At 48.2% G+C, this 13,790-nt stretch overlaps 6 protein-coding genes and 1 non-coding gene across 7 annotated transcripts; 2 read left to right on the forward strand and 5 right to left on the reverse strand.

The window, feature by feature from the left end:
* Positions 1-72: 72 nt before the first annotated feature.
* EDB93DRAFT_1320027 (uncharacterized protein) lies at positions 73-2,918 on the reverse strand. Its single transcript, XM_041454896.1, has 2 exons — positions 2,438-2,918; positions 73-2,374 (listed from the first exon to the last, which is right to left on the reverse strand). Exons 1-2 carry the CDS (start codon positions 2,715-2,717, stop codon positions 249-251), a joined length of 2,406 nt encoding a protein of 801 aa, XP_041310286.1. The 5' UTR covers positions 2,718-2,918; the 3' UTR covers positions 73-248.
* An 88-nt stretch (positions 2,919-3,006) lies between these two features.
* On the forward strand, positions 3,007-3,085 carry EDB93DRAFT_t42. Its single transcript has one exon. It is a non-coding gene; the product is annotated as a tRNA-Arg (tRNA).
* Positions 3,086-3,144: 59 nt separating this feature from the next.
* EDB93DRAFT_1202508 (WD40-repeat-containing domain protein) lies at positions 3,145-4,835 on the reverse strand. Its single transcript, XM_041450958.1, has 5 exons — positions 4,502-4,835; positions 4,377-4,449; positions 3,600-4,324; positions 3,491-3,548; positions 3,145-3,444 (listed from the first exon to the last, which is right to left on the reverse strand). Exons 1-5 carry the CDS (start codon positions 4,694-4,696, stop codon positions 3,386-3,388), a joined length of 1,110 nt encoding a protein of 369 aa, XP_041310287.1. The 5' UTR covers positions 4,697-4,835; the 3' UTR covers positions 3,145-3,385.
* A 282-nt stretch (positions 4,836-5,117) lies between these two features.
* On the reverse strand, positions 5,118-5,585 carry EDB93DRAFT_1131451 (uncharacterized protein; the record flags this gene model as incomplete). The annotated part of the gene is made up of 3 exons (XM_041448965.1): positions 5,569-5,585; positions 5,441-5,488; positions 5,118-5,408 (listed from the first exon to the last, which is right to left on the reverse strand). Exons 2-3 carry the CDS (start codon positions 5,486-5,488, stop codon positions 5,118-5,120), a joined length of 339 nt encoding a protein of 112 aa, XP_041310288.1. The 5' UTR covers positions 5,569-5,585.
* Positions 5,586-7,480: 1,895 nt separating this feature from the next.
* EDB93DRAFT_1131471 (autophagy-related protein 22-like protein) lies at positions 7,481-10,161 on the reverse strand. Its single transcript, XM_041448966.1, has 14 exons — positions 9,856-10,161; positions 9,786-9,805; positions 9,412-9,724; positions 9,140-9,357; positions 8,986-9,086; positions 8,897-8,934; positions 8,772-8,845; positions 8,647-8,724; positions 8,427-8,594; positions 8,297-8,370; positions 8,217-8,240; positions 8,073-8,169; positions 7,814-8,022; positions 7,481-7,728 (listed from the first exon to the last, which is right to left on the reverse strand). Exons 1-14 carry the CDS (start codon positions 10,028-10,030, stop codon positions 7,719-7,721), a joined length of 1,599 nt encoding a protein of 532 aa, XP_041310289.1. The 5' UTR covers positions 10,031-10,161; the 3' UTR covers positions 7,481-7,718.
* A 1,256-nt stretch (positions 10,162-11,417) lies between these two features.
* On the forward strand, positions 11,418-13,491 carry EDB93DRAFT_1131477 (uncharacterized protein; the record flags this gene model as incomplete). Its single annotated transcript, XM_041448967.1, has 2 exons — positions 11,418-12,402; positions 12,448-13,491. The coding sequence occupies 2 exons, from the start codon at positions 11,418-11,420 to the stop codon at positions 13,431-13,433; spliced, it is 1,971 nt and encodes a 656-aa protein (XP_041310290.1). The 3' UTR covers positions 13,434-13,491.
* A 105-nt stretch (positions 13,492-13,596) lies between these two features.
* Positions 13,597-13,773, reverse strand: EDB93DRAFT_1070091 (uncharacterized protein; the record flags this gene model as incomplete). Its single annotated transcript, XM_041444954.1, has 1 exon — positions 13,597-13,773. A coding segment is annotated over one exon (177 nt), but the record flags the coding sequence as incomplete, so codon positions are not given.
* Between the last annotated feature and the right edge of the window lie 17 nt (positions 13,774-13,790).

Here is a 13,790-nt window from a genome sequence, read left to right on the forward strand (position 1 = left end):
ATAAATCGCCCTTGCGCTCAGCTGGACACACGTACGTGGTACCACCTACTTAGGATTTCAGGAACCGGCACCCGCGTCAGCATTGAGTTTGACAACGTGTCGTCCAAGACCAGTACCAGTCGCGCGCCACCGCTTGGGCCGCTAGTACACCAGACCAAAAATCCAGCTGGCGTAGAATCTCGTATATCATTAGCCTAGGGCATATTCAACATTAATACTACACTATAGATAGTCCATCCAAAATAGCGTCACTGAATCTTCCTTCTCTGAGCTTCCTCCAACACACTCTTCGGTCCGCGCTTCGCCATCGCCCAAAGAAAGATGACCACGACGATAGCAAACTGAAGCCACAACCACAGCTCCAAAACGAACGACACAAACCGTCGCTGTCGGGGCTTCTGGACTCCCTCACGAAGAGAGACTGGCGATACAGAAATCGTCCTTGGTTCATCATCTGTGAGACCGCAAGAAAGGGAATGTGTGCGATGGCGGCTTATGCTATCCACGAACTCGTTTACGAGTCTTTGAGGAACTGGAGTGGAAGGACGGGCAAGATCAGCAGAGCTTTGCCTCCGTGGGGCAGAAAGAAGTGTCGCTTCAAAGCGACCTTCAGTCCAGTGGTTTGTGCGCATCCGAATGGTATGCGACTTGCGATACTTCTTATCTGCAAGCGTACCCACGTGCGCGTTGGGCGGACTGTATGTTAGGGACTCAAAATCATGAGCACCGTCTGTTTTCAAGCTAACCTGCTCAGCAAATGAGGTGGAAGATGTGGAAGAAGCTGAGATATAACTAGAAGACGGGGAAAAAGACAGCTTGTCTGTTGTGGAAGGAGTGCCGGAATCCGGAACGCCGACGGATGAAGAAGGAGAAAGCGATGTAAGATCAACTAGGCTCGGTGTGCGGAAGTGGTCATTCCCATGACAGCTATCCCATGCAAGCCCCAACTCATTGTCGAGAGTCTGGCGGCCCGTGAATTCTGTAGTAGGCACTCCCGCAGCCAGAGGTGATGACAAATCCAATTCCTCGGGGGTCACAGATTCTGTGCTGGGCAGAGGAATAAAAGGAACGGCCGGTAGACCGGGAATGCCCAGTGATTGTACAGAAGGTGGATTACTGACATCAGATATAGTCGGGGGGTCGAATAATCCAACAACAGATCGACGTGTGCGATGATGTGCAGGTGGAGGGAAGAGTTCTGGAAGTATTGCGTGCCGCATGCTACTCTGTCTATCTGGTTCGATACCGTTATCAAACTCAGCCGAGGAATCCGTGAGCATAGACCGACGGAGACTGGCGAAACGAATTGTCTCGTCTTCCTCGGAATCTTCATCTTCCTCGTGGGCACCGGGATTCTCGAAGCTGTCACCCTCAGCCAGCCAATCAATGGCATCGACATCGCCAAGGCTCTCGTAGAGGAGCTGGATGCTTGCAGCGTCTCTCTGAACTGACTGCAGCGATGCTGTCGTTTTCTCTTGCTGCATCGTTATTTGTGAATTAATCTGCTCAAGCTCACGGATCTTTTGAAGGAGCTGGAACACGAGTGCATATTCGGGTATCGTCGGGACTGGCTCATGAGCAGGAGAAGGAAACTGGAATTGGGGGAATGATCGAGAGACACCGTTGTATAAAGACATCTTTCTTGATCGTTCAGAAAGCTTGCCATCTGAAGGAGCCGAACGAAAGCCAGCTTCAGAAGCATGCCGGCGGAGACACTGCGATGGACGCTTCCGTTTCTCTGACCTGCCTAGTCCGGTGGATCTTCTCGAGACCCCTTGAGATGCAAGAGCCCCCCCTGGCGCAAAGTCCCGTACTTCTCCATCATTTGCTTCGTCCTCACTCCTACCCCGTAGGGCGCGGACCCGCTCTTCTCTCTCATGTCGCCTCTTCGACGCTTCCTCAGACTCGAGGGTAGGACTAACAAGTTTTGCCTTGTTCTCGAGCTCGTCGCTTCTGGCACGAGTTTTTTCGAGCTCTTCTCGAAGCCCTTGTATCTCTTTCTCCAAACCACGTAATTTTCGTCGTCCCGCTTGATCAGTCTGAACAGATTCAGATTCGAGCTTTTCTAGCTTTGCAAGGAGCTCAGCATTCTGATCGGAAAGTAGAGCGAGGTCTGCAGGGGAGACAGAGACACGCCTTTGCGACCGGCGGGAGCGAGAAGTACTAGTGCTCGCGTGTGAGGAAGAGATGTTGGTATAGTAATGGGGTGAGTGTGGAAGAGGCGTTCCGGGAGTAGCTGGAGAAGATGCAGAGGATCCTGATGGAGAGACAGATGATGAAGTGGGTAAACGGGAGAGAAGCGCCTTGTGTTTGTTCTGGAGCTCTAGATTATTTTCGTACAATGATTTACAGACAGCTGTGGTGACACTGAGTTCTACACGGCACGAGGACAATGATTTGAGTCTATTTCTCTAGAATAAAGTATCAAAGGACAAACCATTTTCTCGGTCTTTGATGAGCTCATCAGCTTTCAGGAGTAGCTCAGATAACTCCTCGCGGGACCTTCCATTCCAATCTTGAAGGTTAGGGATGTCGTCCCATGCAGATGCTCCATTGAAAGTCTCTCGTTTCAGATCCGAGGAGCTATCTAGTTGATCATGAAGAAGCGATGTGGCAGCATATGGAGGAGGCGGGGAAGTTTTGACGTGGGTAGAGATTCTTCGTACCCGACCTGGGGGTCGTGGCCGAGGAGTGGTTGTCACTGACGCAGACAGCATATGAGACAGCTCAAAGAGATAACAACGATAGCGGTCAAACAGGTGAAGGATGGTATGTGTCAGTTAACGTTCGGGCCCGATTCTCGTTAGCTGGTGCTTAGCACTACTAATAAAGCGAAAAGAGAAAAGGAGACTCGTTGATTCCTTCTGTGACGTTTCGGGTCCCATGCATATGAGACTTGAATGAAACAGCAAAAGTTCGGCTTAAAATCAGTCATTCACATTAAGACCGCGTTATTATGAAGTTGCAGCTGCTACCCTTGATGTACATCATAAACAAAAATCTCAAGGCCGCCTGGCGAAATGGCATCGCGTCTGACTACGACTTTGTAATCAGGAGATTGCAGGTTCGACCCCTGCGGTGGTCATATTATTTTGGCAGGATTTATTTTGGAAGCCACGGATGACACGATTGTCTAGATCTCCTGGGATTTGTGGAGAATATAACTCCTGGTTTTTAAGTTACGTTGTTTGACATGGCAACTGAAGGAACTTTGAAGTCTATCTCACACTCGAGAATACTTTTACATTACTAATGCACGAACTCACTTTCCGATGAAGCCACGACTAAATTCATTGCAGCATGATAAGAATAACAACATATCTCTGTGGGTTTGAACTGCATTCAAGTGACAGTGGCGCCCGCGGTATTTGACGCATCACATATTTTATACACCGGGGTCCAATTCGCCCAGCAGCATAGTACCATCCTTGCTGCCAGTAAGAACTGTAGACACATTAGTAAAAATCAGTCAGACAAAAAAAAATCTTACTGATGGGCTCTTTCGGGTGGAAGTCTACACAAGTGACTGTGCCCCTGTGCCCCGGCAGCTAAAGAGAGGGTAAGCGACACGCAAGAGGCACTGATGGGATAACACGAACCTTGTACAACACACGCCCACTGTCGACGTCCCAAACACATACCATCCGATCCGCACCACCAACCGCGACCCGTTGTCCCCCATCATCCTTGCTCCATGCACCTTTCAAAAGCGTGTTCTCGAAACCAGCTGGAGCACCCTGCAACACCCGGTGTATCCTCGTAGGCGAGGGCGAAAACGGGCGTACATCATGGATGATAGTGTGAGATGAGAATGAAGGTGAGAGGAGATAGGCACCATTGGGCGATAATGCAAGCGACGTCGGCGTGTCCGTATGACCAGTCAGCGCATACACCCGTTCGCCCTTGCGCAAGTCATATACGTGAATCTCGTTGTCGAGCGCGCCAATATAGAGGTTCTGCCCATCTGCACTCCACGCGACGCTGGTTGCTGGACATCCGAGTTCAAACACTGCAACACTGCTCTTTGAACCATCTTCTCCACCCTCCCACACGCGTACTGTTCCATCGTCCGAGGCGGTAGCGATGAGCTCGACACCAGCACCGCCTGCCATAGTCCGGTCCAGCGCGTTTATAATTCCACGATGAGCACGAATTTTTCTTGTCCGTTGCCCGGTGGTAAGATCCGTAAAGGACAGCATTTGGTCTGCGGATACGGTATAAAGGAGCGGTGAAAAGAGGGACCATTGAAGGTCAAGGATGGGCGCTTTATGGTGGCTAGAGAGGAGGCCGTAGTTGGTATTTGGTGGATACGTCCTCCACAAAGCTATATCTCACTTGTAAACGGTTCGCATAAAACACTTGAAGATGTCACGTACAAACGCTTCGATCCGCTGAACAAGCAGCAATGTTTTGCCCAGTAGGGTCAAACCTACAGCTCAGAATTTCCGCCTTCGAATTCATTAATACACCATCCTACGGGTAAATTGTTTATAATTCTCACCGAGTGAGACCCACTCAAGCTAATGATAGGTGCCTCTAGGTTGCTCGTGCGCTTCACGCTTCGTATAAGACCTTTCTGTCGGTCATCGTTACCAGATGAAATGATAATTTGGTTTCGAGCAGGGGAGTTCGAACGCGCTCTTTTGATGAGGGTTCCTTCTGTAGATGGCGGTGGAGAGGCGCCTCGTTTTGACATCTTGACCGGGTGCAGAAGAAAGGTTTTGGTGAGTTCAAGGTGTAGACTCGTCGCTGGTCAGAACTTAGAAGTCTCCAGCATTGACGTGGTCACGTGATCTCCTTGTTTGAGAAGCCCTCAGGCTGTCCACCTTCAAGTTAAGGCTTACAGTAGTTCAGACACCCTTCAACAAAGTTCGCATCAAATCGCATAAACCATGCATTTCTCCTTTCTCGTCTTCGTTACCACTGCTTTGGCGGCATGTATGTCTGTCACTGCATGCTCCTTAATTCGGGACCTGCGCTAGAGACAGTGATTGCTGCGACGAGCCTATCTTCGCTGTAATTTACGATCGGTGAGTACTGTAGTACTATGAGTGGTTTGCTTTGCATCCAGGATTTAACCCCATTGCTTACCCCATGCACTTTGCAATCTCAATAGTCTAAAGCTCATGAAAGATTCTGCAATCACTAAGTAGACTGCTCACCGATGGGCTGGCAGCACATCTGGACAGCGAGTCGTGTTTCTGCTTTCGCAGTGCTATGGCTGATGGCACAACACGTAGTTTGTTGGTGACTTGGTCAATGCGGTTATTATTCCTGGAGTATGGACAATTTTCCCTGCTTTGTGGGCAATGAAGGCGTTTTTGAATTATTTTGAAGACTGAATATCGATCGATGTGAGGAGTCCAGATTTGTGCCGTGGCATTCAATATTTCCAAAGTCTGCATTATCTGCATAACGGCTGTAGCAGTCGAGACGGGACCATTACTAATGGGCGCGTCCAAGGCCTCGGACTCACCACGACTGACATTATTATTGACCCAGTTGATGCGTGTGTTGTTCACCATTCAACTCAAGAGTCGAGACTAACTAAACGCTTCCAATATCTAGACCCTTGACGCGCGGAGATTCCGATATCTCGACACGAACGGCTAGCTCCGCTATTTCAACGACGCAATTGCCGAATTGAGCTGCGCTGGTCCACAAATCGAAGAATTGTGGACTCTTATTAAGCATTCAGATCCACAATATGGCATTGGTCATTCGTCTGGTGACTTTAGAAAGCTAACCACCAACCACTACCATCCAATACGCTTTTGAGTCTCACAGACCACTCCAACTTCGTTCTTCGCTCTTCGTGAAAACCACTTACTGTTATTCATACTATGGACGCATTCGCATCCATCGCCTCGCAGTTTTACCCATCGAATGATGGTTTCTCAGAGGATTCCGACGGACTTCCCGTTGACCATGAACATAAACCAGAGCTACCTGGTATATTTTGTGTCATTGCTTGATGTCGATCATCGACATGATGTTTCTTTTGCGACAGTGTAAACCTCTTTTCATTGCTCGCCGATCAATTCAGTACTAAAGTACACTTTGGCAGTCACCGAGCTTCCGACTGCCTATTCATCTTCTCTCACCATCAATCTCGTGTACCGTCCACTCTTTTGTCGTCGTTTTCCAGTCGTGGGATGTGCTGAAGTGACTACTGAAGGTAAAGACAATGACTTAAGCTACGTGACACATTTCTCAACCTTTGCACAATACAGCAGCACCATAGTCACACTCGGTGACCAATAGACAGGGAACAGCGCCCGCGAAAGCGGCCGAGTACGCGTTATATATTATGCAATCCGCTAGCACACATACATTGATCCTGTTTATGAAAGTCATCTCATCTTCGAAGGGCGGCGCGTCTAAAACGGCCGGCGGGAACGGCGGACTGATGGGGGTACGCCTCACATCAGGGCATTCGCGCGCCCAGAGATGCGTCGGGGACACTGGGGGTCCCCTAGACTAGACCGTATTTTCTTCCTTATAGTACTACTCTCCATATGACATGAAAATGGATATGTATATGTATAAAAGACAGGGAACAGGCTGAGATTGGCACACCGGCACAAATAGGAATAGAACTTTATGTGTACCGAACGAGAATGAAGCAAAGTCTCCAACCATAAGCCTGAATTCTGCAAATACTTTCTCTACTCGACCCGGCCTGCTTATGATAGAGGACTTGCATCGTCACCCTGTTGTGTATTTATTCAAATATTCCGAGTCTGGCGCTGCGAGGTTGCACATCTGCCGTCAAGATGTTCTTTCCTCTTTTAATTTCAAATTCACTCTTTGCCAGCGAGCAGCTGCGTATAACGTAGTCCAGGTACTCCGCATTTGCTATAACGCCTGTTTCACGACGCGGGTAGAACCTGCTGCCTATTTTAACTGAATCACCTGCGCAGTGTGATTCGATCCCGCACGGTGTCACGACGAATGCACAATTCCGAGACAGATGCAATCATGAAATGTCAGATCATGGAAGTGTATGGCCCATAAGAGCGATTTCTGCACAGTACCGATCGAGACGTATAGACGAAATAGAAAACATAGCGGTCGAGCATACCAATTTGAAGTACATGGAGAGTCCATCATCATAAGCATGAACATATGAATAATTTTTTGTCCGAGTCCAACGCCTCGACGATCCAAAAATCCCTGACCCAGACACACCTACACCTCCCTCTTCCTCTTCTGTCCCACTTCAGTAGTAGGTCCATCGCCGTCGTTGGCTTCACTGGTATGGACTTTGGCGATGTAAGCATATGATTGAAATGAAACGCTCTGAACTGCAAAGTTAAGAGCGGCCACCTCGCTTTCAGTGCTGGGCGAGGATACCCCCTCATATTCATTGCATTCCTCTGATTCATCACTGCTGATGAATAGGTAAGGCTTCTGAAAATCTTCATCAGTGCGATCCTTCGGTGAATAATTATCAATACTGACGGAATGCTTGTTGTCCTCCTGATCCTCCTGGACGACGTCGCTCGCTTTGGGCAAAGGGTGTCTTATGATGACCACTTCTTGGACATCAGCTACCAGCTGATCGGGGTGAAGATTGGAATGCGGCTGAGACCGTCATCGGCTTCAACTAAGATACTAATAGGGCTCATACTAATAGCATTTAACAAAATGAATTGTCGTCTACATGTCAAGTTCCCAATGAGAATCGACAGTATCGACACGTATATATGTCAAATCTAGAAAAAACTTGGTAATATGGATAGCACACCCAAAATGCCCCAAGATCACCTTAAAGAGCGAAAATATATGACGATCGCTCTAGAGTACACACCTGCGCTGCTCAGCCGCCCACCTTACAGCATCTGAGCGCCCCTTCGTGACATCAACCCCAAACCAGATCACCAAAGAGGCGACAGCGCACATCGCAAACAGGAACGGGAACCCCTGCCAATTGTTTCCCGTCTCGTCGATGATGGCTTGTATGACATATGGCCCTATCATAGAAGAGGCACGGTTGAACAGACCGAAGAGACCGAAGAACTATACAATGTAAGCGAAAACAATGGGAACGAAGAAACTGAATGACACACCATGTTGTCGAAACCTGGCGGACTAAGCTCAGCCATCATTGTCAGAGAGTATGCGTAATAGGGCGCTTGGAAAAGACCAAACATCACATTGTACGCCCTGATGAAAATATAAAATCACGAGACAGGTGCAAAGTCTTGACAAACCAGAACTCCCATACGTTGTGGAACCTAAGGCACTCCTTAGAGGGATGTTGATGTCATGGAACAAGTTGAACAACACCGACCCAAGTTTTTCTGTCCATATTCCAATCATACCCCATAGCGGAATCAAAATCGTGACAACATTTGTGACCACAAACTGTGCCATTGTCGACAGTCAGATGAAGATCGCATGACAAGAGCGGCAATACACACCATCTGCTTTGTGCTAATGTTCCAATATTTCTGGATGTACCAAAAGGCGAGAGTGCCGATTGTCGAAGTAATCGCTTGTGACAAGCCCAGGTATGTATTTTGCAGGAATGAGAAACTGAACTTGTCGTTCTGACATATGCCGACGAGGGTTCCAGTAGTATTGAGTCCCTGTCCAAAACTGTGTCAGGTGCGGCTTGAGATACGGACAACCAAACAGTACGTCTGCAAGAAGAAAGTAGGAGAACAGATACACAAAGGTGTGGGGAAGATGCTTGTATGTTTTCAGCGCAGCCCAGATCTAACGTTTGCATGAGCAAAGGTCACGGTCTCCCATTAGATGCTTACCTGCTTCCATCCAATCGTCAGGTAATGTTGACCTTTAGGCAATTCGGGGCCTGGTCTATGTTCCTGGAAGACAACTCGAAGGTTCTCAGCAGGAAGCCCAGAAAGACCGGTCAATGTGTACTCACACCACCAGATACCTAATACTACCCAATATGTGTTGACACTACACATCAATCGATACAACGATTGGAACTCGCAAATGATAGAAACTCACACCACAATCACATAATTGTCTACCTTGGGGTTGTTCGCCATTGGCAGCAAAAGTGCCAAGTTCAGCAATAATGTGGTTACATATCCAATATTGCTATGTACCTGTACAAAAGATTGTCAGCTCCCGACAACACGAAATCCTACACAAGACGTACAGTAAAGATATCGGTAATCCTATTCTTTTCCAACGACTCTTCTTGATCGTATACTTCGAGAGGAATCTCGCCATTTTCGTACTTCTCTCTCGACTGGCGTGCACGAGGTGTATTTCGTGCGAGGCGAGGAAATAAAGCAGCATAGAAGACTAGAGTCATACTGTACGAGACAAAACTGATTATGGACAGAACCATCGCAAGGACCCATCGGTCTGGTGCTGGTGCGCAAAAACGATCAGACTTCAGACAATGCGTGGCACCCGGAGACTCACTGGTAAGTGTCATACAGGCATACTGTGCAGCCCAGCACACTACTGTGAGAGCGAACATCAACCACCGTCCGAATGTACCGTAGTCAGCAGCAGAACCGATAGTAGTTAATATAGCTGTCATGATAGCGAAACTAAGACCATCTGCAGTCAGCACCACGCTAGTAACTGACTTCGTTCCGCTACCCCAGGGAACTACGCATTGACCAGAAGCAGTTGTTGCAAGGCATGATGAGCCGGGGCCTGCGACGGGATCATATCCCGCCGCTGTGGCAAGCCCTTGGAACAGTGTCTGTGTATAGCCCAAACCGACACCCTGGTTGGAGGCACGTAAAATTAGTAGAGTGGGGGATACACGAATGCCCCGGCTGACTCACGTTACCACCGTTAGAGTACACTGATGTTTAGCTTAGTCGGGGAGTGAACACGTATATTGCAAGGACGTACGATAATAGCTCAACAACTCCCTTCTGGTAACGAGCGGTTCATCCATGCTGATGGACGAGACGGCGATTTGGTTCGCGTTCAGGTCAGACAACTTGTCTGACCTGATTTCCACAACCTGTTTTACGTCAGTGTGGAAGGAACCGACTAGGTTTTCAGATGGAGGTGACGTGGACATGGCGGTCAAGAACGAGCTCGTACACCGAACAAAGACTCATGCGTGATTGGACATAGTGTGCATCGAGTCTTTCTTTTGACACATTTAATGGTCGAACTGCGCATGCGGGTACCTTATGGGGCAAAGGCCGAACTAGTATTTTGAAATTTGAAGCGAAGTGCATGGATCAATTTGAAAGTGACTCACGTGCATGCATCTGTTCGAACCGAGCTATTATCGTCTAGTACATTGTTATACTGCTAGTACTAGTATTCAAACCACATTCCCACTGCTCTGCTGCGTGTACAAGCATCCGAGAACAATCTCGAAGTATGCCAAATGCTGAAGGCAATAACCAGTGGGGTAAAAAGCATTGTATGTCGTACAAATTGACTTGCTCTTTGATACTGACCAGGTAAATTTATCTTTTCTCCCGATTTCAAAAACTCAACTGACACCCAAAACAGTACGAGGAACGCACCGGTGCTCTCCTCCCGATTATTGTGTTTGACGTTGGGCATGTTGATAATGTTACAGTCATTCTAGTAGTATAACAACCGACGACCGTTCGCTGTGACTAGGCTAGAAGCACCCACACGTGAGTCACAATCAGATTCATCCATGCACTTCCCGCCATTCGTACCTGGCAGAACTCCTCGGCAGAACCATATTAGCCTGCTGGCACCAGTCTGGAAACTCGCCGGGAGAAGGTTAACGGCGAGTAACATATTGGCTACGGGTCATGTTACAGCTCCAAAAGCGCGCACTATCCAAATTTTAAACCCAGATTTACCTTAGACGGGCTGGTCACCCGTCAGGGCCGTCACTAGTCATTGCCAATATGCTAGGAATATCACTTCCACGTCGATATCAGATAGGTTTCAGTCACAAATCACGATTCTATAGCAATTACTCCCGTCTAAAGACTTTGTTCCTTGACGTGCGTGCGCTGATTGGGCGTGATGCCGTTAGGCTAGACGATGCATAAATACATCTCATCACGCCCTGTTACTAGACAGGCGCACCTCTCTGACAAATTTGTTTCGTGCTATCCGCTATGAGCGTCGACAAAGCGTGAGTGTCATGGGTTCTATAATACAAGCCCATTTTAACTGACGGTAACTTCTAGTGGCAAAAAATCGAGGTCTGTTTCACGCCCTATAGAGACTGCAAGTCTGAGTTATCCCCCAGTCGTTTCAATTTCAGTCGCTGGACGACATCATTGCGAACCACTGATGACAGCACTACCCAGGTGCTCTCCCTGCTGCTTGTACGCATCCTTACTAATGTTCGGATGTAGGAACTCGAAGCCCCCGTAGATGGCATCGAGGATGACTCGACACCCTCTCCGGAAGGAGAAGAGGCAGGAGACTTGCAGGACGAACCAAGAACACAAGATGAAACTAACATGCAAGACGGGACAAGCGCGCAAGACGGAACAAACCTACAAGACGAATCGCCTCTCCAAGATTCCTTGCCCGTAGAGACAGAAACCCCTCAAGAGGAGGTAAAGATGCAATCCATGGCCCCATCTTCTGACACACCTGTTCAAGAGTTTACCTGTACGGCGATAGCGGATATTGACAGAGCCGACAGCCCTGTTGAAGACCCTAAGGTTATCCTCAAGAACCTACAGGAGACTTTTCAGAACATAATCGACGATAAAATAGCGAACATACCTCTTCGCTTGATAGATACCCACAGCGGCATCCTATACACCAGCAATGACCTGGAGGGGATTTTCAAAGAGTCAGAGGAGTACCGGCGACTCTACGGAAACCTTCTATCAACTTCCGTGTCTAAGCTTCAGCGCAAAGTTGACAAGTTCTTTCGATATGCAATGCTCTCCCACAAGTGGGCAAGTGCGGCGGACGAACCTCAGTATTGGCAGATCAAGGGAAGTTTATATGAGATGGATTCCCCACGGGAAATCTCCAAGCTGCAACAGTTCTGTACCACCTCGAAGAAAGAAGGCTACCGATGGGCATGGAGCGATACGTGTTGTATCGATAAAACGAACAACGCTGAGCTTCAGGAATCCGTCATCTCTATGTTTTCTTGGTACAAGGATTCGGCAATCACTATCGTCTACCTTGCAGACGTTTCCGATATTTCGCAGTTGAAGGATAGTCAGTGGTTCAAGAGAGGCTGGACGTTGCAGGAGCTCCTCGCACCCCAATTCATTCGATTCTACAAGCAGGATTGGCAGCCACTAATCGATTCTGATCAGAATCACAAAGTCGAACTTCTGTCCATTCTCCACGACATCACTCACATCGATATCGATGTTTTGAAGGTATTTCAACCCGGCGTCGATAACGTCAAGAAGCGGTTGAGTTGGGTGGGCAATAGGACAACCAAGAAGATCGAAGACATTGCCTATTGTCTCATGGGTAAGTATCGCCATAACTGATGAATCGTTCTAACGCCATTGCTAGGTATTTTCGGCATCCACATGCCTGTAATGTACGGGGAGAAACATAATGCCTTTGTGCGGCTTCAGAAGGAGATCATGGCGCTTACTGATGACCTCTCACTCTTCGACTGGTTGGGAGAGTCGTCGACCCTTCACAGTTACTTTGCTGCGCATCCGAGGTGCTTCATGACCCCATCTTATGACGCTCGACAGGACTCCACTTCATCGAAATTCGAATTCAGGTTGCTCAAAACTTCGAAATGTATCACCAGCGGCTTGTCTTCTTCAGCTCGCAAGCTTGTCAAGGACGTTTTGAGCAGCCCGCCTCACGGACGTTTCATTGCAAATGGGAGAATGTGTATGCCCTTTTTTGTTCACGAAGTGGTCACCCTTATTCCAAACCAAAACAAACCCGGAATTTTAAGCTATCTCGTCAAAGCTGAAGGCCTCGCGGAGCTCGAGGTCATCGTCACACAGCAGCTAGTTTCTTTATATGGAAAGAAGCTGGGCGTCAGGTATCGCATCGTGCGAATGTGGGACGCGAGGCTTGTTCAACGTCCGTCTACAGACGCCGAGGCCCCTGATGCACTGACTGTCGATAAACATGATTCTCCGGAGCCACCGACAACAGAGGGCTCCCCGAAACAGAATGAGGACAAGAAAAAGGACGGGGACGAGGAAAAGGACGAGGAAAAGGGTAAGGACGAGGACAAGGCAAAAGATAAGCGAAAGGACAAGGAAAAGCGAAAGGACAAGGACAAGGAAAAAGAAACGGAAAGTTGGGTTGGCAGATCCATGGAGTTCGTTACCGACATTGCCGACATGGTCACTCAGAACACTGCTGTTGCATTGATTCGGAAGCTGCAAGAGCCGTTTGTTGCTCAACTTCTTTGTTCGCCTGGTGACAAGCAGCCTTGGCGGAGGGTTGGAACTACCACCCGCGTCATTGCTCACGCATCCTCTGGGTCCATTAATTTCAGGGCCCTCGAAAATGTCATTGTACACTAAATCTTTACCACTGTATCGCTGCTCGCACCCATATTGCTGTGTTGTTCATATTTTACTATTACGAACTCTACACTATGACTTATGAACATTCTATGGTACCGTATCAAATCTACTATATATATATACGAAGCGCGATGAAGAAATGCTAGTTCAAATATGACTGTGTCCGTCCACGGTCGTAAGCAGTTGCGCACAGGGCACTGCTGCCCACAATTAACACGATATTTTCTTGTGCTCGTAATGCAGAGGACAATGCTTTGACTAAGAAGGTTTTGCCTCGTCCTAGATGACCTTCGAAAAAGAAGAGTGTGCTCTCGTGATCGAGAATTGCGTGATAAATCTAGTCGAAAACGCGCC

The sequence above is a fragment of the Suillus bovinus genome, assembly GCF_016758785.1.
Source record: "Suillus bovinus strain UH-Sbo-P2 chromosome Unknown EDB93scaffold_12, whole genome shotgun sequence".
In the NCBI taxonomy this organism is placed as follows: domain Eukaryota; kingdom Fungi; phylum Basidiomycota; class Agaricomycetes; order Boletales; family Suillaceae; genus Suillus; species Suillus bovinus.

Bases quoted from the DNA above. Each gene is read 5' to 3' on its own strand.
- EDB93DRAFT_1131471 (XM_041448966.1), bottom strand. From the start codon at position 10,030: ATGTCCACGTCACCTCCATCTGAAAACCTAGTCGGTTCCTTCCACACT. The intron at 9,725-9,785 runs GTGAGTCAGCCG...GCCTCCAACCAG, and splicing joins TGTACTCTAACGGTGGTAAC to GGTGTCGGTTTGGGCTATAC. The intron at 8,846-8,896 runs GTGAGTACACAT...AGAACCTTCGAG, and splicing joins AGTATTAGGTATCTGGTGGT to TTGTCTTCCAGGAACATAGA.
- EDB93DRAFT_1320027 (XM_041454896.1), bottom strand. From the start codon at position 2,717: ATGCTGTCTGCGTCAGTGACAACCACTCCTCGGCCACGACCCCCAGGT. The intron at 2,375-2,437 runs GTTTGTCCTTTG...CGTGCCGTGTAG, and splicing joins CATCAAAGACCGAGAAAATG to AACTCAGTGTCACCACAGCT.
- EDB93DRAFT_1202508 (XM_041450958.1), bottom strand. From the start codon at position 4,696: ATGTCAAAACGAGGCGCCTCTCCACCGCCATCTACAGAAGGAACCCTC. The intron at 4,450-4,501 runs GTGAGAATTATA...ATGAATTCGAAG, and splicing joins GCTTGAGTGGGTCTCACTCG to GCGGAAATTCTGAGCTGTAG. The intron at 4,325-4,376 runs GTACGTGACATC...AGTGAGATATAG, and splicing joins TTCAGCGGATCGAAGCGTTT to CTTTGTGGAGGACGTATCCA.